General features: G+C 44.7%; 1 protein-coding gene across 1 annotated transcript in view; it reads right to left on the reverse strand.

The window, feature by feature from the left end:
• efnb3b (ephrin-B3b) overlaps positions 1-22,508 on the reverse strand; it is a 75,818-nt gene that overhangs the window by 32,680 nt on the left and 20,630 nt on the right. Inside the window, exon 2 of the mRNA XM_034220539.1 lies at positions 7,199-7,488. Within this exon, the coding sequence (XP_034076430.1) occupies positions 7,199-7,488 (290 nt within the window). The remainder of the gene's footprint in view (positions 1-7,198; positions 7,489-22,508) is intronic.

The following is a 22,508-nucleotide window of genomic DNA, read 5'->3' on the forward strand; positions in this document are numbered from 1 at the left end:
TAGATTTCTCACAGTCCCTGGATCCTCCACCTCTTCCACCGGCTGCCTCCGCCCCGCCTTTCCTTCAATCTATCACTTCTGCTCTCCTGGCTGCAGTCGCAAACAAAGTTGTGTGCCGCTCACAAACACACACACACACACACACACACACACACACAGCCACGCACGTATGCACATGGGGAATCATAAGCTAACGCAGAGTGGCGGAGAGGTGCAGCTCATTTGGGCTGCAGTGCTCCGTATCTCTGCGCTTCCTCTCCTCCATTGTCTCTTCTCTCTCCTCTATTTCACTCTCCATTTCACTAATGTTCCCCATCTTTCTCTCCCTTCATCCGTCTCTCACTCTTTCTTTCTCCCTACCCTCTCTCGTCCCTCCCTCTCCCCCATCTGGATTCTGTGTCATTTATTTCAGCTTAACCCTGATAAATAAACCAGTGAGTACCTCTGCATTATTGAACACTTCAACATTGCTGTCTGCACGCGCTGCGGCGGCCCGTGCTGTACGACAATTAGACCACACACACACATACACGAAGCCCCACCCTGTCCCAAGTTGCACACAGAGAGCCTAAACTAATCTTATTAAAAGACAAAAATTCATAAAATATACACACTCGCAAAATTAGTCAGATGGATGGACCAGAAAGATAAACAGAGAAGAAAACAATACCGAAAATAAAGTTTGTACACACCACGGTAGACAGACACACACTTTCCCCAAAAACGTATGCAAACAAACATGCACAGACACTCGTCCTTATTTTTCTAGGTGTGCAGGCCCCAGTCAGCTTTTCTATTATTCATATTAGCAGAGGGTTGTTTATCCCTGCTATTGTGCGACGGCAGGCACCAGGCTCTCCGCAAAGCCCCGGGGGGCCTGCTCCCTAAACACACCGCTGGGAGTCATTCATGTCCGCACACACACCTTCATGTCCATCCTACACATGCATACCTACACATGCTAGCCGCACAGAAAAAACCCAATTTCATACCTCCATCACACCCCGCCATCTGTCTGAGTGTGCATCAACAACAACAACAACAACAACACTGCAGTCCCACAGCGACTGACCCGCTCAGTGCAACCGATATGTGTGTGAGCTATTTTCAGACTATTTTGTGTGCATACAACCACAAGCCTGCCTGTATGCCAATGTGTGTGTGGGTGCATATATTTATGACAAAGCCCCCGTGTATGGCGATGTGAGCATGCATATGTTAGTGTGACGAAGATTAGATGTGTGTTTGTGAGGGAGTGGGTGAAAGTGGTCACCCACGTATGAGGTCGTATGTATGTTGACTGTGAGCCCGCAATCATTCACTGCCGGCGTGGATGTGTGTTTAAATATGTAAGAGTGTGTGTGTGTGTTCCATTTCCCCTGACAGCGGCGACGGTGATTGAAAGTGGCCGCGTTGTTTCAGTGTCACCCTGCAGATGAGAAGCTCTATCTGTGTGTCAACTGATACTCACATCCCATTCCAGACACACACACACACACACACACACACACACACACACACACACACACACACACACACACACACACACACACACACGTCTATCTGTTGACGTCTTCTTCAATCTATCTTCTTTGCATTTTTTCTTTCCCTTTCCCCTCTTCTTCTTTCCTTTCCTCCCTGAACATACATCGTTTTACTTTTTCTTACTAATGCCCCCAATTTTCCTCATCTCTCCTCTTTTTGTGATTCCACCTCTACCTTTTTTCCGGCCATCACTTGCATCACTCAATCTCCAAAGGCAAAGACATTGGTTTGACTGCTATCCGGGACCAGTACCTGTCATGTCATGTAAGCCTATTTTAGTACAAGGTGGAAGGTTTTGACACGAAATATACAAAAGTGTGTTCAGGCTTGGATTTATGAACTTATACACTGAGAAAAACTGAAATGCTGACTTGAATTAAATGTATTATGTCCACAAATGTCATACAACTGTATTAGGTAAGATAAAAGCAATAATATTAGGTTGAAACTTATATTTTGTGTTTAAACTTATTGCCCAGGGGTCGGCAACCCGCGGCTCTCGAGCCGCTTGCAGCGTTACTCTTTTTTTTTACCCTCTGCTCTGGCTCCCTTGAGCTTAGACAAAAATAAGAAGGAAATAAAATAAAAGTATTTGTAGGACTATTTACATTTTGTTGCATGGTTGAAAATGTTTCGTATCTTGTATTTTGAGGAGATAATAAAAAAAAAGTTGTAATTAGGTCAACTCAAATATGTGTCATTTCCTGCTACGGTCCCGCACCAGCGCCTATTCCTGCAGGCGAATAACCTGACCCCCGGCTCGATGAGCGAACTATGGATAAATCAAAGAAAATAAAAGTATCGGAGGAACACAGAGGATTTAATTCTGCGTGGACAGAGTTATCTGCTTTCACAGCAAACGATGCTGGCTTACCGGTATATTTGATATCGGGAGAGAAGTTGTCAACGGTGCTGCAGCCTTTACGTATTGGAGGAAAAACACGGAAGAGGGAGACGGCTGACGATCTTCAGTCATAATTCAATCAGTTAACTCTTTTTAGGGTGCAGCTATATGTTTATTTATTTCAAAGTGGGCCCATTTTAATTATATTCATTTTCTTCAAATGTGCAGAGGACTCCCCAAGTGCTGTGTTGATTTATTTATGTATTAGTAGGCCTGTGTATTTTTTGTTATTCTCCTTATAAGAGTTATTTGTTTATTATTAGAGGTGAACAGTTTTCTATAATGTAATAAATGCAAAAAACCTGTAGTTTTTGTCTATGATATAAAAATATATACAACTTTATAAGCTATCAAGCTATCAAATATGTTTTGCGGCTCCAGACAAAAACAATTGGTGGAAAAGGGCCCCTGAACTAACCTAATACAGTTATGTGAAATCTATTGCCAGAATACATTTAATTAAAGTCAAGGTTTCATATTTTTCAGTGTGCTATTTTATTTTGAAATGTAACAACTTAGAATGCACTGAACATAAATGTTAAACGTTGACTTAAATAAATGTATTATGTAAACAAATGACACATCATTTTATTAGGTTAGTTGAAAGCAATAATATTAAGTTCAAATACAACATAATAGGTTCAACTTAATACTATTGCTTTCAACTAACCTAATACAATTATGTGGAACCTGTTGAAATAATACATTTCATTATAGTCAATGTTTACATTTTTCAGTGTAGGGTTTTTTTTGCACACACTGTCACCATGCTATAGGGACTATTTCTTCAGATAAAAACAGTTCACAGTGAGGTCTGAGGATTATCAAGGACATCATTCTGGAGTTGTTGTTGTTGATTACATCAGCAGGGAAATATCTGATCAAATGAAAACTGTCTGCATGACTTGCTACCACAAATTCAAAGCGAGAAAGGATCTTTTTTTGCAATTTGGGTGAACTGACCCTTTAAAAATCAGCTGATCCTGGACCAGTTTAACAACTCCTCTATTCTCCCCAAGTGTTCCTTTAAGTTGCCCATCATGGGGATGCTTTCCTCACCCAGTTCTCATTAAGAAAACACGTCATCAGGACTACTCTCTGATTGTGAGTGTGTGTGTGTGTGTGTGTGTGTGTGTGTGTGTGTGTGTGTGTGTGTGTGTGTGTGTGTGTGTGTGTGTGTGTGTGTGTGTGTGTGTGTGTGTGTGTGTGTGTGCCGCTGCATTCATACAAGGAGTGTGTGTTTCGAAGGGCCCTGGCGCCTGCTTTCAAAGGATTAATTAAAAGCAGTGAAAGGCTTGATCTGCGGTTTGGGTGGATGTACTGAGCATGTCTGTGTGTGTCTGTGGTGGGATTTGTATGGCGAACGAAAGAAGGAGGAGGAACTAAAAAGGGTGGAGAGACATAGGGAGAGATAGACAAAACAGCGAGAGAGGGAGAGTGTCACAGAGAAATGGGTTTACGTAAACTATGACCTCGTGTTATGAATGAAAACATCAATCAGTGGGTATGACTAATCGATTTCCCCACTCTTTCGCTCCTCTCCACAGGATACATAAGTAAAGAATTACATTTAATGGGATTCGAGTAATCTGATTACAAAACAGTGGCATCTGTGGTGCATTAGTGACCGCAAAAACAAAGGGGAAACTTTGGATTTCTTCCATATTGCTCGCTAGATTTCCTCTAGCCACAAACGATGGCTCTAGATGTGATCAATGATACCACTTGTTGTTGCTGTCAACACAAATTATGATGTGGGATTTTAATATCATTCACTGTGCATCGCAGTGGCAAAGGAAAGTGATTACCCAGTGGACTTCAAGCAAGTTACTGGTAATCTGTAATGGGTTTAACTTTGAAATTAACCTCCACTGCCTTGCTTCTTCCTCCTGCTGCTGCTCCACCATCCACACACTCTTTCCGTGTATGCCTGCAGTGAGCAAATTAAATCACGTCATGCTATAGGTTAATTAAAATGCAATTTCCCTGAGGCTTGCGCATACATTGGTGCCCTTACACGCACAAATACACATTTACTGTAACTGAATTCAGTGACCAGTCCATAGCGTATTCATTAGCAGTTAGCGCACCATGCTATACTGCAGATACGTGGCTCTGAATGAGCAGTAGGATTAACATTTTTTAATTATCCGTCAGCCTCATTAAGTAGACAGAAGCTCTGGTGAGTTCTTCATTAGGAGCACATGATCCGCGACGTTATCAATACGTTATCAGTAGCCAGCGCTCTCTATGATCGGCTACTCTCCTGTCTCCTCACCTGTCAAACTCTCACCGTGTGTGTGTGTGTGTGTGTGTGTGTGTGTGTGTGTGTGTGTGTGTGTGTGTGTGTGTGTGTGTGTGTGTGTGTGTGTGTGTGTGTGTGTGTGTGTGTGTGTGTGTGTGTGTGTGTGTGTGTGTGTGTGTGTGTGTGTGTGTGTGTGTGTGTGTGTGTGTGACCTTGTGTTGCAGCCGTCATCGAACGGGCTGGAGCTGTCAATCGATCAGTCTACTCTGTGTGTGGAGATAAAGGTGTTTCTATCTCTGGACACTCCAGTTGCCAGGAGTACAGAAGAGAGGTGGGTAAAATAGGGACTGTGGTCCACATTTGGCCCTCTGCTTGCATATTAGCGAGCCCGCAAAAGGGTTTTATGACTGTTTTCCACTTTACTGCAACGCAATAAAACTCAAGTTTAAGACAGATGTAGAAAAGCCCTAACGTGTTTATTGATGGAAGTTTTCCAGGGGGTGCTGGCTTTGTGCACCATAAGCAGTCGACTTGTTTTTTTCGACACATAACGTGAGAAATATGATCCTGTGTTGAGTGTCCCGTAAATGTCTCGCAGTCATATTTGATTCTGCTGTTCAACATCTGTCAGTCATCGAAGCGGGTATCAGCAGGTATCAGATTGCATTCATTTTCTCCACTACTTATCGTGCCAAAATTCCTGAATCATTGGGTTCCTGGGCACACATGCAGCAAGACACACACACACACACATATATACACATGTGTGCATGCTATCTCACCTGCTCATATCTAATCTAGGTGAAATACTTGTTGTTGATAATGATGCAGGGTGCAGGAGAAACATGCCCAGTGCCTCACCTCTCCTCACAAACACACCGGGTGTAAGGACTGATAGCGCAAAAAACGAGCGTACCTGAAACCGGCAAACAAATATAGAACACAAAGAGGCATGAGGGACTTCACAGAGTTTCCAGATATCTGATATTCTCTTTGTCTCTTTCCGTCTCGGTCCGTTCCTCCATCTCTGTCCCAGCTTCCTGCTCCTCCTGGCTTTACTCGCTCCATCGTTTTTTCTTCCACCCAAAGATGAAAAGCATTGAAAGAGCATTTGCACACCTGAGTGAATAAAGCTTGCAGGTGCGTGGGAGGAGAGCTATGGGAATCCAGGTCTCTCTCTCTCTTTGTCTATACTGCTCACTCTCTCACTCCTGGGGTGTTTTTACAGTGTTTGTACTGGAAACTTGTGAGTGTGCGAGTGTGTGTATACATCATTTTGAGTGTGTTTGCGTGCATCGCTTCAGTTGTGAACGCTAAATGCTCTTGGCCTGTATTTGAAAACAACCCACAGGTTTCGGTTGACTCGACCTTTACTCGCAGATTGCAGCGTCCGATACAAACGATTGGCCTGGCTCGCCTTGATGACCTCATCAGGTCTTCTCACAGCCTAACTCCAAACAAACTCTCCGGATAAACCAAAACAAACTGTGCTTTGCCGTTTGCGGTCACTGCGAGCCTGGCAGTAACAATAAACAGGCCCCAGGCCAGAACAGCAGCAGAGCAGGACAAAGACATCGCAGTGAAACACACACACACAGACACACACACCCAAACACTTAGAAACAACCATTAAACACAAACGTTACCATACTTCACTGAACACAAAAGGCCACACAAGGCGCATAGGACAGAGACACACTGCAAGAAAGGACAAGAATGTAATTGGTGTTTAATTTGCTTTAAAAAGAGACCTGATTAGTGTTTATTTCAAGAAATGGGAACCAGGGGAAATAAAATAAAGCTAGTCAAATAACTCTCAGTTACAACAAGGTCTAATTTGGAAGAAACACATTCAAACTAAATCAAATGTGAAACAGAAAACAGCCTATACAGAGCCATGGTCAGCTGGAATTCAATGCCGGTCCATGTTTTTCAGGAAAATGCCCAAGTACATTTAAAAATGTGTTTAAAAAAACTTTCTGTATTATGTAGTATAATTTAACTGTGGCTGGTATATAACAGTAGTATATTTAAATAATTGTATTATATATGTTTGGTTTAATGATGGTGTTAATAGGATGATACTTTTAGTTTTCACTTCATACGGAATTGCATGAAATGATGTGGGTTTTTTTGTATGTTTGACTGTGTTTGTGCGGACCCTTGAAAGAATAGCTAATGCTCATGCTAGTGCGAATGGGGTTCCTCATAAAGAACAAGAATATATTTGTACTTAAGGCAAGGCTCGTATGGTCATTGTTTGCAGTGTACTGTATCCACCCATGGACCACCGGAATCACATGTAATTCTCAACCCTAATTACTCTAAACACTCCCGCCCAATCATCGTCATCATCACTGAAATAAAAAAACACATTCAGGCACAATCAGAAATCAGCCATGCAATCATAACAACCCACCCAACACACTGCAATAAAGCTCAACACACACCCATAAACACACGCTTTCCATCCCCTAATCTCCACCGTAGCTCCCTCCACTCACCGATGATGAAGTAGTCCTGCATGCTCTTGAACTCGTGCCCCCACAGGTTGGGCGAGAACTCCTGGAACTTGATGGTGAAGCGGCGTTCGCGGGTGGGCTCGTCGCAGGTCAGCACGATGTTGGGGGCTCCGCTCACCTCGCAGCGGTCCGCCTGTTCCCGTGACGACACCAGGTAGAGCTTGTAAAACTCGTACTCGGGCGTGGACCTGCCGGTGTCCAGCGGGGGGCAGATGAGGTCCAGCCGGTCCCCGATCTGAGGGTACAGAACGTAGCCCTTGTCGTCTTTGAACCTGGAAGGGATAGAAGGAGCGAGGAATTAGAAAAGAAAAGGAAGGCGTCGAGTCATTAATCAGTCTTTTGTTTCCTGCTAAAATAAACCAGTTCTGAGCCACCTGTGCCTGCTGCTGAATGAGCAACAGATGGATCCTTTAACTCTCCTATTTCCCCCTACTTCTTTTTTATTCTTCACCTGGGAACAGGTGCCGTTGCAAAGAAGAACAAATACACTACACAATCTCACGAAATCCCCTGCTGAACACATGAAGTGGTGGAGAAAAGAAGAAGTAGGACGATGTAACCACCAGTTGATCCACATTGGGGGGAAAAGCCCAAATTAAAGTCAAATACATTTAATATATTAGAAAAGCATTCATTTTCCACTACCCCACCAAATCAACCTCAGTTATGGAAATGTTTAGTCTCAAAGCGTACAAGATCACTCTCTGAATTTAAATGCCAAAGCCAATTTCAGCCAATCGCTGTGGAGGAACAGGAGCTTTATTGTCAAGACATAAAAGCCTGGAGTTTATTCGAGGATACATAGGAAAGTAAATACTGCAAGCAAATGTGAAGTCTGGTAAACAAAAAGACTTGCAGAGTAAACTTGGATACAGACGCAGTGGCGCAGTGGTCTGTGCATCCGATCATCAGATCATCAGATCAAGGGGGAGTGCTGGGGAACTCCAGTTCGAAACCCGCTCCTGCCGCCACTGCGTCAGGCCGTTGTGTCCTTGGGCAAGACACTTCACCCGGATTTGCTCCTGTGGGTAATGTCCACAGTACATGTATGATACTAATGTGTACCTGTAAAAGCGCCTCGATGACCTCGAGGCGTGAAGATGGACGGTGTGGCGCAGTGCGCTGTGCAATGATCATCAGATCAAGGGGTGAAACCCGCCGCTGCTGCGTCTGTAAAGCCGGTGTGTCCTTGGGCAAGACACTTCACCTGAACTTGCTCCTGTGGGTATTGTCCACAGTATCTGACCATTGCATGTATCATATATGTGTAATGTGTGTATATGTAAAGTGCTTTGAGTCATTGATAAAGCGCTATAATAAATGTAAGGAATTATTATTATTAGACGCAACAGAAACTCATTTTGTTTTTATCAGCACTCATATTTGGAGGTTAGAACTGCAGCATGTCCATCAAAGAAGAAACAGGCAGACGACTATCGCCACAGATCAGCAGAACGAATGCAAGATCTCAGGTAATTAGTTTGCTTATTAGCTGTTTTGATGTCTGCCATCCAAATCTGATATGAATGATGTGAAGTCTTGTTGTTTACTGATGGGTTTGACACCTGGTATCCATGGGAAACTGCAGCTGGAAGTGATAAACTCAACACAAATATGGTTTATTATTGTCATTTTAGAATGTTACCTTGGCTTTTAGTGAAGATATTTGACGTTACATGGTCCTAATGTTTCTGAATGGCATTCCTGGAGTGAACACTACAGCAGGTTTTGAGGAAATATTTCACATGACAAATTGAATACGTTCTGAAAAAGCTCAAATTGGTGAAAATCCTGTCAGAAGTCGACATGAAAAGTGTTTTTTTGCAGTATAGAGGGCTTGTGAGCGCTCTGTGGCTACACAGCGCTCAGAGGTCCCTCCAGAGCAGAGGACATGAAACACAGCAGTCAGCGGGGGCATCAACTCAACAGATGACTCAAACTCTGTCATTCCCTCGCAGCACAGGGCCATCTCTTGCTGAAAAGGGCAAATACTATGAGTTATCGACTTAACTCCTGAGGCCTGTGATGACTTTAACGCTACAGGCTAGTGTGCGCGGCTATAAGTGGGAAATCACTAAGCAATCTATGTAGAGCCACAGCGACTTTATCTCAGGTTAAAACAAATGTCACAACTGGCAGAAGGAATTAGGCCAAGTGTTTATAGTAGTAAGAGATAAAAAGGAGGAGGAGATTTGCCGGATTTTCTCGACTGTTAGCGTTCCTCACAGAATGTTAAGAGACACTTTGATGTTCAAGTGGGAGGAAGCCAATGCCTGTAATGTTAAGAAGCCCGTTACCTCAGTGACTCAGACGCCGCCTCTGTTTCCAACAAATCCACACTTGGGAGTCACAGCTCTCAAACCTGCTTAATTATGCTCTCTGTTCTGCTGTCAGACTTTGACCATTAAATAATAAACAACACGGGATCACAAAGCATGAACAAACCGACAATTGTGTTGGGAACTGTGCTGTTAAAAAGACTGGATAAATCCTACTAATGTCACATTAGCAACAAATTACCCTTTCAGTTGTCTAAACAGGCCAAATCTGTGACACTTTTCTTTCCCGTTTTCCCTTAAATCCATGCCAATTAACAACTTTCAGTATTATCTAGTGGGGAAAGGCGCCTCACTAGATTTGCATCTGGGAAAATAATTTTCTTTGCTTCACGTTGGTTATACTTGCAAATAAAATAAAAGGGCCTTCGAAAAATGACATATTACCCTACCATAAAGTTTAAGGACCTGCGAGAGGTCCGATTTATAGCTAAAGATGTCTCAATATCTCGACTTTCCATGGGGGAATCAAGCTCCACCAACACTGGATCCTACATTTCCCATAATTCAACTTTAAAGCATTTTTGTCACTGCCTGCTAAGCGCCCACATCTGTTAAACCCCCAGTTTAAACACAGGCTTTCCATTAAAAACATTGAGGTCTCCGAGTCCAAACTGATATAGCTGATGACATCACTCTGACATCAGCAGGGTTATTATCTAAAGTCTTTAGAAATCTCCCTCCAGAGCCACAAGATATATTTCCCAGGCATTGTAGCCATGGAAGTAAACTGATTTAATGTGTAACATTGCTAAAATAGTTTCGCAGAGACAACATAATGTCATAAAGGAGAGTATCAGGTTATACAGGATGATTTAATAGAGCTTTAGAGATGTAATGAGTTTCCTTTGTTGTACCTGCATCTCCCTGACCACATCCTCCTCCCCGTTCCATGCGGGCTACCTGTTAGCGCTGCGAGCTAACAGCCTTAAAGCTGCTGTAAATGGAGATGTAAGATTTATCAGTTGGTGTGTTTGGCTGGCGGGGAACACCGAAGGGCAACTTCAGAAAGCTTTAGCTCAGGCGGGCCCAGAGGCCTGCTGGGAAGCCACTGTTCCACTTCTCATTACCCAGGTCACTCGGGGTTATCAGGCGATACTTAGACTGGAGAGCCAGGCACTCAGCTTCACTCAACACGTACACACAGACATCTTTCACCTTCCTGTGGGCTTCAGACAGGCGAGCACACGCACCCACACCATTTATAGAGTATGAACTGTAAACATGGTGGGGGTTCCTGAGGCGTCTGCGGCAAAGCCTAAACAGAAAAATCTATTCAAAACACACACACACACACACACACACACACACACACACACACACACACACACACACACACACACACACACACACACACACACACACACACACAGGCCCAAACAAATGCCCTTCTGCTAAACACAAAAGGTTTGCCCAAACACATCCACCCACATAGGTTTAGCTTTTCCCTAAACATGCACGCTAAAACCCACTGACACACATGCACACACTCTTATAAAAACAAGCACCTTGTTGCTTCCTGCGTGACGCATTCTGTGAGTGTATCTGACGGTAGCCGGAGTCACAGTCGAGCTGCACTGCAGAATGGCAGAGCAAACACACAGAGGATCGTACGAGAGTGAAGGCAAATGCCATGGGGCAGGTGCAGTGCTCCAAACAGAAAGAAGGAAACAAGTGAGAGGGAAGGGGAGGGGAGTGGAGTTGAAAGAAAATATTGAACATGTTAGGAAAAGTATGTAGCAACAACAAAGAAATGTGGTGAACAAGCAGAAACGGAGACAAAACACTCCACGGGAGGAAGAGACCTTAAAATATCACATGGAAGAAAAGGCAAGGGTAGCGGAAGAAAGAGAGGCGCATTCCTGCCACAGTACTCCTTTTCTGATAGGCTCCAATTTCAGGGTGTCAGATTAGCAGAGTTAACCCAGTTTAACCTAGTGTGGGCTAAATGTGTGCTATAATAAACACTAACAGGGACACCAATGTAATCATGAGGTAGAGTCAGAAAAGTCTCTTCCCCTCTACTCTGCCTAACCTTTTTTTCTGTATCAAATCCACCTTACAAGTCGGGTGTGTTTGTTTCAGATGCTGGAAACACACTCCCGGAGCAGAAGGGCCAGAGGGGAGAGGGAACTTATAAACAACTTTACAGAGTTCAACTGTGACCGCATCTGAATAAATCATCCGGTTAAGACACGGCCCTGAGCCATGTTACGTTTCTCTCTTCTTCTTTGGGCCACATTCTGCTCCGACACTCTCCCTGTCTCTCTCGGAGTGGCTGCTTTTTCCTCCCTCATCTCTTTTCCTGGTTGTCCACTCTCTCCCCCCCCTTCCACTTCTTCTCAGCCGTTAACAATAGAGCCATTCATGTGGCCACACTTTGAAACATGGCGTTGGGGGTTGGAGGGGGCCAGAGGTGACACCGAGGGGGGGGAAAGAGGAGAAAGAGGAGGAGATGGAGGGAAGAGGGGGGGGGGGGGAGTTTACCTCTCTTTTCTTCCCCGCAGCTCTTTTATGAGGGCTGAAACATCATTTTCGCGACCCCCGAGCTGTGCTGAGAAGACTCAAGTGTCAGTCTGCGTGACCCCCCTGACCTCTCACACCTCCTGCTTCTCACCCTCCACCCTTTAATGCTAAGTATACCCTTTCACACAACTAAGAGTGTGCAATAGATATTTAATTTCCCTAAAAACAAACACATGCAAGACATTTTAGAGCCTGAAATGGCGTCCTGGTTGCCGTGTGTGTTTTCTCTGCGACCTCTACGTGTGTTTCTGTCTTTTTCTCTCGTCCATCTGCATGCCGTCTGCAGTTGTACCTGCTCTGAGTGGCGTATTGGACGGCTTGAACATTTCCCAGATTCCACAGCGGCAACCCGAGCCGTGTCCGGGGCCGAAGCCGGGCACACAGGTGCAGCCAGCGGGAGGGGGGGGGACAAGGGAGGGTGTGTGTATGTGTGCCAGTGTATGTCCGCGCGAACATGAGAATATGACGGGGAGGCGGGGTGAGGGATGGCGAGACTAGGGCGAGTCTGTGAGATGAAAAACATACCGAGTTGGAGAGATATTGATATATATACACACAGCTTCATAATTATTATTATTATTACTGGCTGCTGTCCCTTAGTTACACAATTCAACTTAAATCTGTAAATAATTGTACAATATATACTTTCACTTGGAATACTATTGGCTGCTATCACACTATTTTATACATGCTACACTTGTTTTTCTAAATACTGTTACTCAAACTGGATGTGTATTTTTTAAATTGTAATTTCAATTGTTATCTTTAATAACTCTTACATGCTTCTTAATTAATATTAAGCTATTTCGGCTCTTTGGCTTTAGCTGTAACAATGTAAATGCCCCCTCTATGGGACTAATAATCTGATTCTGAGAATGAGGCAGGAGACAATAGAGAGAGGTGAGATTTGGAAGTGATCAAAACAAACACATGAGGACAAAGAGAGAGCAAAACAGAACATAATGTGAACAAATGAAGTGAAAGAAACACACAGAAGGAGGATGAAGAAAACCGAGTGGGAAGGACGCTGAATTTGGCACAGAGCACCGAATAAACTAATATGAAACCAGCGTGGTGGATTTACTCGAAACTCCACATCAACTTTGACCTCCCCCCCATCCTCTGCGGGGGTTTCGTCCTTGGGCCAAAACCACAGCCCGGTGTGAGCAGGAAGCCGGGGAGAGACAGCAAAGGACCGATCTATTAGGGAATAATAAACGACGGCGGGATTCGGTTCTGATTTATGGCGGGCCCCGCGCATAAAGCTGTCTGCACTAATCTCATGGTATACACAGTGTAATCATACACACAGGGGTCCTGAGTGCACCCCCCCCCCCTCTTTTAATGTACACACGCTGTCAGACGCACGGCAGGGGAGCACGCACGTTGAGGAGCAGCAAAGCGGTCGGGAGGAGCACGCACACACACACAAAGCGTGCAACACACACACACGCACACACACACACACACAGAGCTGCAACACCTGCAGGCCATCTAGTAGCTGTCTAAAGTAAATCCACCGGGTCTCATTTGTAGAAGTGGTGCTTTCCAAGGAATGCCACAATGAGCAAACACAGTGGGAAAAAAAGACCTTCCATTTGGAACAAGTCATTTAAGCCCACTTTGAATCCCAACTCCAACTTCTGAAGTGAAAACTCAAAATGACATTCATTCCATTCGCTTTAATGAATTTTCCTTTATTAAAAGTCTTGAAAGGAATCAAAAAACGTCTCCTTTTTAGTATGAATAAAATGATTCAAGAGATTTAGAAAAGGGGGAATTATCTCACCCTACTGACAGACTGTTTTACCTACTTTAAGGGAAATATTATTTTAAGCCTCAGTGCTGGATTTAATCACTTGCTATACGGAGGAGAGCACCCACACAGGGAGGGGACTATCATTTACACTGTTCTGCTGCAGCAATCAGTACCCCTATACATACTGCGCAGAAACACCAGCCATATAATGTAAAACACATGGCTGGGAGTATACTAAACATGAATTCACCTCGTGCTCAATCCGTCTTAGACACAGTATTTATAATAACGGCAGCTCCATCACGTTGACCTGCACGTCTCACCTTCGTCTTCTGCCTGCTACTCCATCTGGTTTACAATAAAACATTTACCATTTGTACTCGTGTTGTGTTTTTTCAATCTTGACCTCATCTTTGATCGGTTCTGTAACTGAAAAAGGCTTCTTCAATGCCTTATTGAAGTCCATTTTCATGTTGAACTAGAAAAAAAAGCTATTATCATCTGTAGCCGAGTGTGAAGCCGACCTATGAAATATTGCTGAATTACTCTGTTTTACTATGACATTATTATTTAGATGTATATCAGGATTAAAAAGAAATTGAATTACCTTAAATCCCCTGTAGCTTTATGTAACACTCAAGTTAGAGAACACTTAACGATTCCTGGTTTCTCTTTGTTTTAATATTTGTCATCTTAAGCTGTTCTTGGAATTAATAATCAATGCTTATAATTTAGTTATTTGAAATCCGGGCATCGTGCAGACAAACCAGCCTCGGCTTCCACGAGTGCACACGGCAGACAGAGGGTTTTAAAATATCCATAATCATTATTACTGTCTTCATTAAAGAACCATACACCCTGGAGAAGAGCTGCAGAAAGTGGTCTTTGACTGTGTGAGTAGAGAGGGATCGAGAAACATTTGTACGGAATAGAGGGAGACGGAGAGGGGTTAGGGAGAGGGGGGGGGAGAGAGCTATAATGTAAATTGATGAGAGTTTGAGTCTCTCTAGAAGGCATGGCCCAGATACCTTCGAACATTTCTATTATGGATGAAATGGTGGAATGGATGTGAGTTCATTGGGGAGAGGAAGAGGGAGAAAGACAAATACAAGCTGGGATTGCATCCGATAACTTTTGTTTGGTAAACTATCCTCATTGTGGTTTGAAAAAGTGGTTTGTAAACAACACGTTTTAACAAATGATTGCAACAAAGCTATTGTACCTTGCATAGTGTTATCTTTGATAAAGCCTGCAGAGCGTTATTTCAACTTCTAATGGAGAACCTTACGTTTCCAAAAGACAGCAAATATGTCAATTTGGGGGAAAATGTGTGTGAAACGAGGCAAAAAACATAAGGGATATTACCAGTTGATGGATTGGTGCGGTCATAAAAACACAGCCTGATGAAAAATCATAAACTGTGGCTTCCATAAAAATACTTTACTGTGGAACAGCGCAAAAAGATAATCATTTCTCCAATCGTAAAGCTGCACTGATGAATATGTCTGGTTGTATGGATCCATGGCTATGCAAAAAAGGGAGTGATGATAGTGATGAACACAGCATTAAAGCCAAATAACTATTTTTTAAAAATGCACTTTTTTGGTTTTCTGGCACACAAACTCTGCTCTAGTAACCTCATTACTTATTTCTACTGCAGCACAAAAGCTGTTTTCAACGGAAAAAAACTCAATAAACAACTGCAAGTCCAGTCCCAGAAGGAAATTAAAGCAACTAGCTGGGGAACAGTGGAGAATATAGCCTTTAAATATGCATATTTTGTTGGAGGAGGAGCTTAAAACACTGAGAACCGATTCTAAAACTATTTGCTATAGTTTGCCAACATATTCACCATGACAAGATTACATTTCAAATGTTGTGATGCCTGATAGTAGCCAACACCAAAGTGTGAATCCTTCATGGGAGAATAAAAAGGATGTACCGAATAAGACATAAGCAAACGATGAAGAGTGGCGTGAACAAGGAGATGAGCACAAGGTTGATGTAAAGTCAGTGAGCTCTGGAAAGCCCTCAGGAATGTTGTGGTTAGAAACTGCAGTAATAGCTTCCATATGGCGAGAGAGGGAGAGGAAGAGAGGAACAAAGAGGTGGTGGAGAGAAAAGTAGAGATTCTTCAGAGGGAGAGTCAGCAGGTAGGGAAGCAGCAGAGGCTTGTTTGAATAGTTAGTTGGCATCATGGGACTTTGAAGGTAACTGTGTCCTTGTCATCACACACACAAATCATCCCCCTGTCCAGACTGCTGCAGCGTTTGTGTCACATCCAGTACACTTCACACCCAGCGGAACCACAGAGACGCGGGATGGAGCCACGCTGGATACCTTGGCATTTACAAAGAGCCCTACACACACACACACACACACACACACACACACACACACACACACACACACACACACACACACACACACACACACACACACACACACACACACACACACACACACACACACACACACACACACACACACACACACACACACACACACACACACAGCGTTTGTCTCTCCTATCAACACACACACACCCTTCATCTCCCTTGTTGCTGCGCTCCTGCTGCGTTCAACACATTCCATATGATACAATGCGGCAGATGAGCGTATCGCATTAAGTTGAAACGTGTAGCCGCACCATGAAGAGAAACTCCAACACTATACTATCTTCTCTTCTTTGAACAAAGCAGAACAACGCATCCATATTCAGGTCAATGGAAACTTTTCTCAAGCAAACATTTTCCTCGTCTCTTTCTCATTTGCATCCTTGTTTTTTCCCCCTCTTCATGTTCCTGCTCCTGCATCTCCAGCTCAGAACGTTTGTTCGCGGTTTCTTTTGACTCCTCCAAACATCCACTAGTTCTGCTCTATATTCAATCTGGTGTCTTACCCAGCCCCCCCCCCCCTGTCCTATTTCTCATTTTCTCCACCTCTCTTTACCTTGCTGCATTCCCCTCTTCCTGTTCTCTCCAGCCGACCATTTGTGACCTCACTTGTTCGCAGCTCCGCTTTGATTTGAGTTAGTTCACAAACCCTTGAGTGGTACGGGAAAAGAGCAATGCTGAAAACCATCAGATATTAGGAAAATGGGTTCAAGACAAATGGTTCAAAACGCTTTCAAATCCACACTGAGGTACTCCTGGGACATTTTAGGGAACATGGTGTTAAATCTAAGTGTTTTATATGTTCTTGATTTAGCTGAGTGGCATAGCTTTAATATTTGGTATTCAAATTACATTTGTTTCTGTATTACACTGTATTTGTAATGCTTATTGCTGTCCCTCAGTATCTTGTAGTACTTTTCACATATGGGATTTTAAATAAAGGCTCTCACTATTCATTTATGAAAATATCTATTTTCAGCTTCAAGATTCTTTTAATTAAATGGTTTATTTAGCTTGAAATGTACCCAGACGTTAAATTAATCTGAAACATTCAAAATCACAACATTTGGAGATTTCTAATAAAATGTAATCAAAAGTCAAATATGGTCTTCCCTATTAACAATAATTAGATAAATTATTGATTCAATGATTTGTTCTTCTAATAGTGATAAATGCCCACCTAAAATACACAAAGCACAATGTTACGTCTTTAAATTGAATAAAATCAGTCCAAAAACATTTCAACATAACATTATATTTCATGTGATACTTAGCAGGGACAGCTAACATTTTAGAATCTGGAATAAGCAGATTCGTCAATCATCAAACATGATGTGTGTTGTCTTGCTCCTGTCTGAAAGTGAACCCTGAATAGCAGAGTTTGTGATTCCTCTGCAGCCACAGTCACTGCTGGCAGCATGTCTTGCTTCTGTCTGAAAATGAACACGATGACATGCACTAACCAGCCGCCGTGAGACGTTCGCTGTCCTGACTGAAGGGATTGTTCTACCGTGAAACCCAACCGCTCCTCTGGGGGGGGGATAATACGAAACCCAAAATCATACTTTTGACGTCTCTCCTTTTCGTGGCTACAGTATCCCCCCTCCTAGACCGTCTCTTACCGCATGTCCTCCCCCTTCCCCTCCCTCCCTCCCTCAGCATGTATGATTTGCGGCACTCTGGATTGGGCCCATTAAGGTAGTCTCATGGAGGTGTGTGGTGATAAAGCACCGCAGCTCCTGACAAATCAGTGTGCGTGTCAGAGAGGGGAAGAGATTGAGAGGGCCCCCCCAGATCTCAAATGGATACATGTGAACCCCTCAACATGGTCTAAAGGAGACCCTTGAGACAGGCTCGCACAAACACATGCTGCAGACCCCCCTATAACTCCCAGTGAGGTCTTTAGTGTGTTTTAGTATATAGCTCATGATGACAATTTGCACACACACACACACATGCATGGATAGTGGCAGCTGGTGTTCATGCCTGGTGTGGGAAAAGTCTTTGAGCTTCGACTCATTCACTCCAACCACCTCACTAATTTAATTAGGTCACCCCGGGCCCTGGAGGACTGAAGGTTATAATGCATGCAGGTGGCTCTCTTGCGCGAGGCCACAACACACTACACCACAACACACACACACACACACACACACACACACACACACACACACACACACACACACACACACACACACACACTCACCACACCACACAAACCACACACCACACACACACAAACACACACACACACACACACACACCAGCACACGACACACACACACACACACACACCACACACACACACACATCACACACACACACACACGCACACACACACACACACCACACACACACACACACACACACACACATCACACACACACCACACCATCCAAGGAGGCGTCCCCTTGGGGAGTGAAGGAGTGAGTTGAGACGGCCAGCCCTGCCACAGTTTTGGGTCACCGTACATCCTTAAAGCCTGCCCCGATTGTGGTGTGGTTTCCACATGCGGTCATGCATGTAGGTGTTCTCTTCTTGAGGGTCCCCTACCAGGGACTGTGACCCCTCAGGGTCGGAGTGTGTGGTGGGTGTTCAGTGTGTGTAGGCTCAACTTTGCTCCGGGCAGGCACAGGGTGGGCAGGAAAGGCTGAAAACTTTTAGCTAAAGGCGACTCAACTTAAGCTCAGTCAGGCCACGGTGTCAGGAGAGCAGTGTAATCCATCGGGGGGGGCCCCTAGGGGCAACCAAGTATGCAGGACTCCTGGGACATATCTTTTCTGTGTGATACTCGTGTTTATTTGTGTGTGTGAACCTTACCTTAAAAAGATAAGGCTGGTGTTATTTTTTACTTAATATCAACACCTCCAATGAAAAGACTAAAAACTATGCGTTTATGGACTCTTTCTAAAACTTTCCAACTCCCAGTTTCAACTAAAGACATTCTGAAAAATATACACTTAAAAAAAAACATATAATACTTTCAAAAACAGCTTGGTATTGTAGTCGTTTTGTCGTTTAAGCCTCAATTTACGGGGAAAATAAGACATTTCTATAAGTTTAGGTTAGGGATAAGGCTAAGGAATGACTACACACCAAAGAAGGTTTTCATAAGGATTCATGTCCCAGAATATGTGTGTTTTAGCTGTGTGTGTCCCAACAGGGGCCTTGTGTATCTGCAGCAGTGCTTAATCCACCATTGGAAATGGAACCTGGCTTCCATTGGGTTTCCCCCACAGGCTCCGAGCAGCGCTACCCGACTCCCAGACTCTCGCTCCTCCGACTCCAGTGGAACGCATCTTGAAGCGATTTGGGGCTCAACCCCTCTGCTGCTCCCTCTCTTTTTCTCCCCCCCCCCCCCCCCTCCGACCCACCTCCCCCTCCCTCGCGCCTCCTCCCGTTCTCGGCTGAAGGAAGCTTTAAGGGCTTAGGGAAAGCGCTGGAGCGGCAGTCCCAGCTCGACCCAGGGGTTGTGGAGCCCCGAGGTAAAATCAACAGATAGCCTGCTGTAAGAGCACAGTCCGAGCAGAGGGGGGGGGGGGTGTGTTCATGAAAGTAGGACAGATAGGGTGTAGGGCTAGCTGACACATAAGTGTAATCACATGCACACACACACAAACATGCTACAAGAGAAAGCCTCCAGGTCATCAAAAATCCTATTCACTCCCGTCAGGATATTGGAGAGTGTCATGCCAATATTTCAGCGCAGATAGCTTTGCCAGAGAGTGTGTGTGTGTGTGAATATGTGTGGGTGTGTGCTTGAGCACGTCCGTGCGCGTGCCTCGCCACTTCTCTGCCACTTTATTTTCCAAAGAGTGGCTCTTTCAAAAGTCGCCCGGGTATTTTCAAGGGGGCCTGTCTAATTTGTGCAAGTAAAGTGTTTTAAAGTTCCATTCCCCAGTTTACCTGCGGGGCCTGAAGAACACACAACTGCGGCGCTGAAATAACACCTCCCCTCGTTCCCTCCCCAACTTTTATCACAACTTCTATCCTTTTGTCCTTCACTTTCCTCCCGTCCCTCCACACCTGCCCTCCTTCTCTTTCTTCCTATCTTTTCCTTATCCCTCCTTCTTTCCCCCGCTCCTTCGCTCCCCACCTCACCCATCCCTCATCCTCTCTCTCTGCCTCTCATAGTGTTTGAAGCAGAGTGTTTGTCTCTAGGGCTGGATGATTGACAGCTGAGAGAGAGCCAGGCAGCTCTCTGGTGACAGATAAGGACTTTGGCTCTATTACTCACTGGGACTGACACACTGACACACACTGACACACACACACTCATATATAAACTCTCACCTATACTCCCACATGCACACGGATTCACTTACTTGCTCGTGCATACACACACAAACAGAGAAACACAATCCGGGTCCCATGCTGCTCCCACAGTTCGGCAGGGAGCAGGCAAACCTATTTGCATTAGGAAGCAGCGTGTCAAATAAATAAAGAATCGGATGAATCGAGGAATAAATAGACAGGAGGAAGCACGGCTGGGGATGGGTATGACTGATTTGCAGGGTGTGTGTGTGTGTTTTCTTTCTCAACCCCTGGGCTCCCGAGTGGGGACAGCTGCAGTGCAGCAACAGAAACACCCTGTTGAACACACACAGTCAAATATACATGAAATAGATTCTACAAAGCCACAAATCATTATGGTAATGACAAAATGAAAGGGTCTAAAAATACTGTTTGTTCCTCCCTTTGTTTCAGGGGGAACTCAGGAGAGACCACTGGCTGACGGTGAGAAAGGGGAAGAGTACGACGGGGGACAAGAAGGAAAGAGGAATTGATTTCCCACGAACATCTCCCTCTACAGCAACCCACAACTCTGGATTGCAACGCTTTTTTCAAAGAGAGAAATTGGATTGAGTGCAAGTGGTTCAAATTGGGTGCATGTTTATGTTCTTGGCAACAGAAAGAGAAACATCAGTGACTCGTTGATTGACAGCGGGAAAGTGACAGGGAGATGGCGAGAAAAAGCGAGGCAGCAGGCGCATGAACAGGTGCAACATCAGATATGGAGAGGGAAAACAGAACAGGAAATTAGAGGAAAATACCGGTACTTACGCAAGTTTGTGCAAGTGTAAAAACTAGGCTTCAAATTTGGGGAAAAGGAAAATGAGAGCTGCAGAACAAGAAGGGGAACGGGTTGAAGAGGCGGAGGTGTGGATGAAAGACTGAGATATCACGATGAGTTACAGTTACAGCAGGGGAGAAAATGAAGGGAATAAGCATGAGTGAGGAATAATTAGGCCGAGGACAGCGGCAGGTGAGAGGACGAACGGAGGGGAAGCGAGGGGGGGGGAAGATGGATGGAGAAGCTTGAGGGTTGAAGGCAAGGACGCGGTGACATAGCAAAAGAGAGAAAGGAAAAAGGCTAAGGCATGACCAAAGAGATGGCAGGCTCAGCGTGAGAGAGAGAGGGGAGAAAGGAGAGGAGGGCCGCCTGCAGGACGGAGGTTCAAAAGTGAGAGGAGAAGGTGACGGAGATAGACGCCGAGCATGAACATGCCCTTTGTCCCCCCCCCCTCGGACACAGAGACAGAAGACAAAGGGAAGCTGCGTTTTCTAGCATCTCTTGGATGACAATAGCTATTTGTCTCTCCATCAGAGAGCAGAGAGGACGGGGAAGAAAGCGCTGAACACTGTGTTCTCCATGTCCCTTCCTCTTCACTCGCTTCTCATCTCCCCCCCATCTCTCTCACCCTGCCACAAACATCTCTCCGTCTGCTCGCCACGGATGTTAATGGCTATAACTCTCAGTTTAATGCGTGTCGGGGAGGGTGTGTGTGCGCAGTGGGGACCTCCACACCCTGTCCTCCTTTTCTTTTTGAGGTTAGGGGTTAAGGGTCACGCTTGAGTGCTGATGGTGCATCCTGCCAGACAAAGCAGATTAACACACACACACACACACACACACACACAGGGTGAGCATTGGTATGTCACCCTTTTCTAAGCCCCCACCCGGCGTGCGTGTTCCCAAGCCGCGGCCTCATTGGGTGAGATGGCATCATATGTTGCAGGTTGCACCAATGAGAGGTCAAGGCCCCGATTGTGTGTGCGGTCAGCGGTCAAACCACCTCTTGCCACGGGCGCTGATGTCACTGCAGTTAGTATTCATAGCGGACACATTGCAGAAAAACACAGGCGACAATGTTTTTTTTGTTTGTTCTCTGCATTCCTGCTCATATCTGCCTGTCATGTTTGCCGTTTAGTGGATACTCCTACTTGCCAAACACACATTAATCTTATTATCCAGACTGAATGTGGTACACCTG

Source organism: Gymnodraco acuticeps, unplaced genomic scaffold, assembly GCF_902827175.1.
Source record: "Gymnodraco acuticeps unplaced genomic scaffold, fGymAcu1.1, whole genome shotgun sequence".
Lineage (NCBI taxonomy): Eukaryota > Metazoa > Chordata > Actinopteri > Perciformes > Bathydraconidae > Gymnodraco > Gymnodraco acuticeps.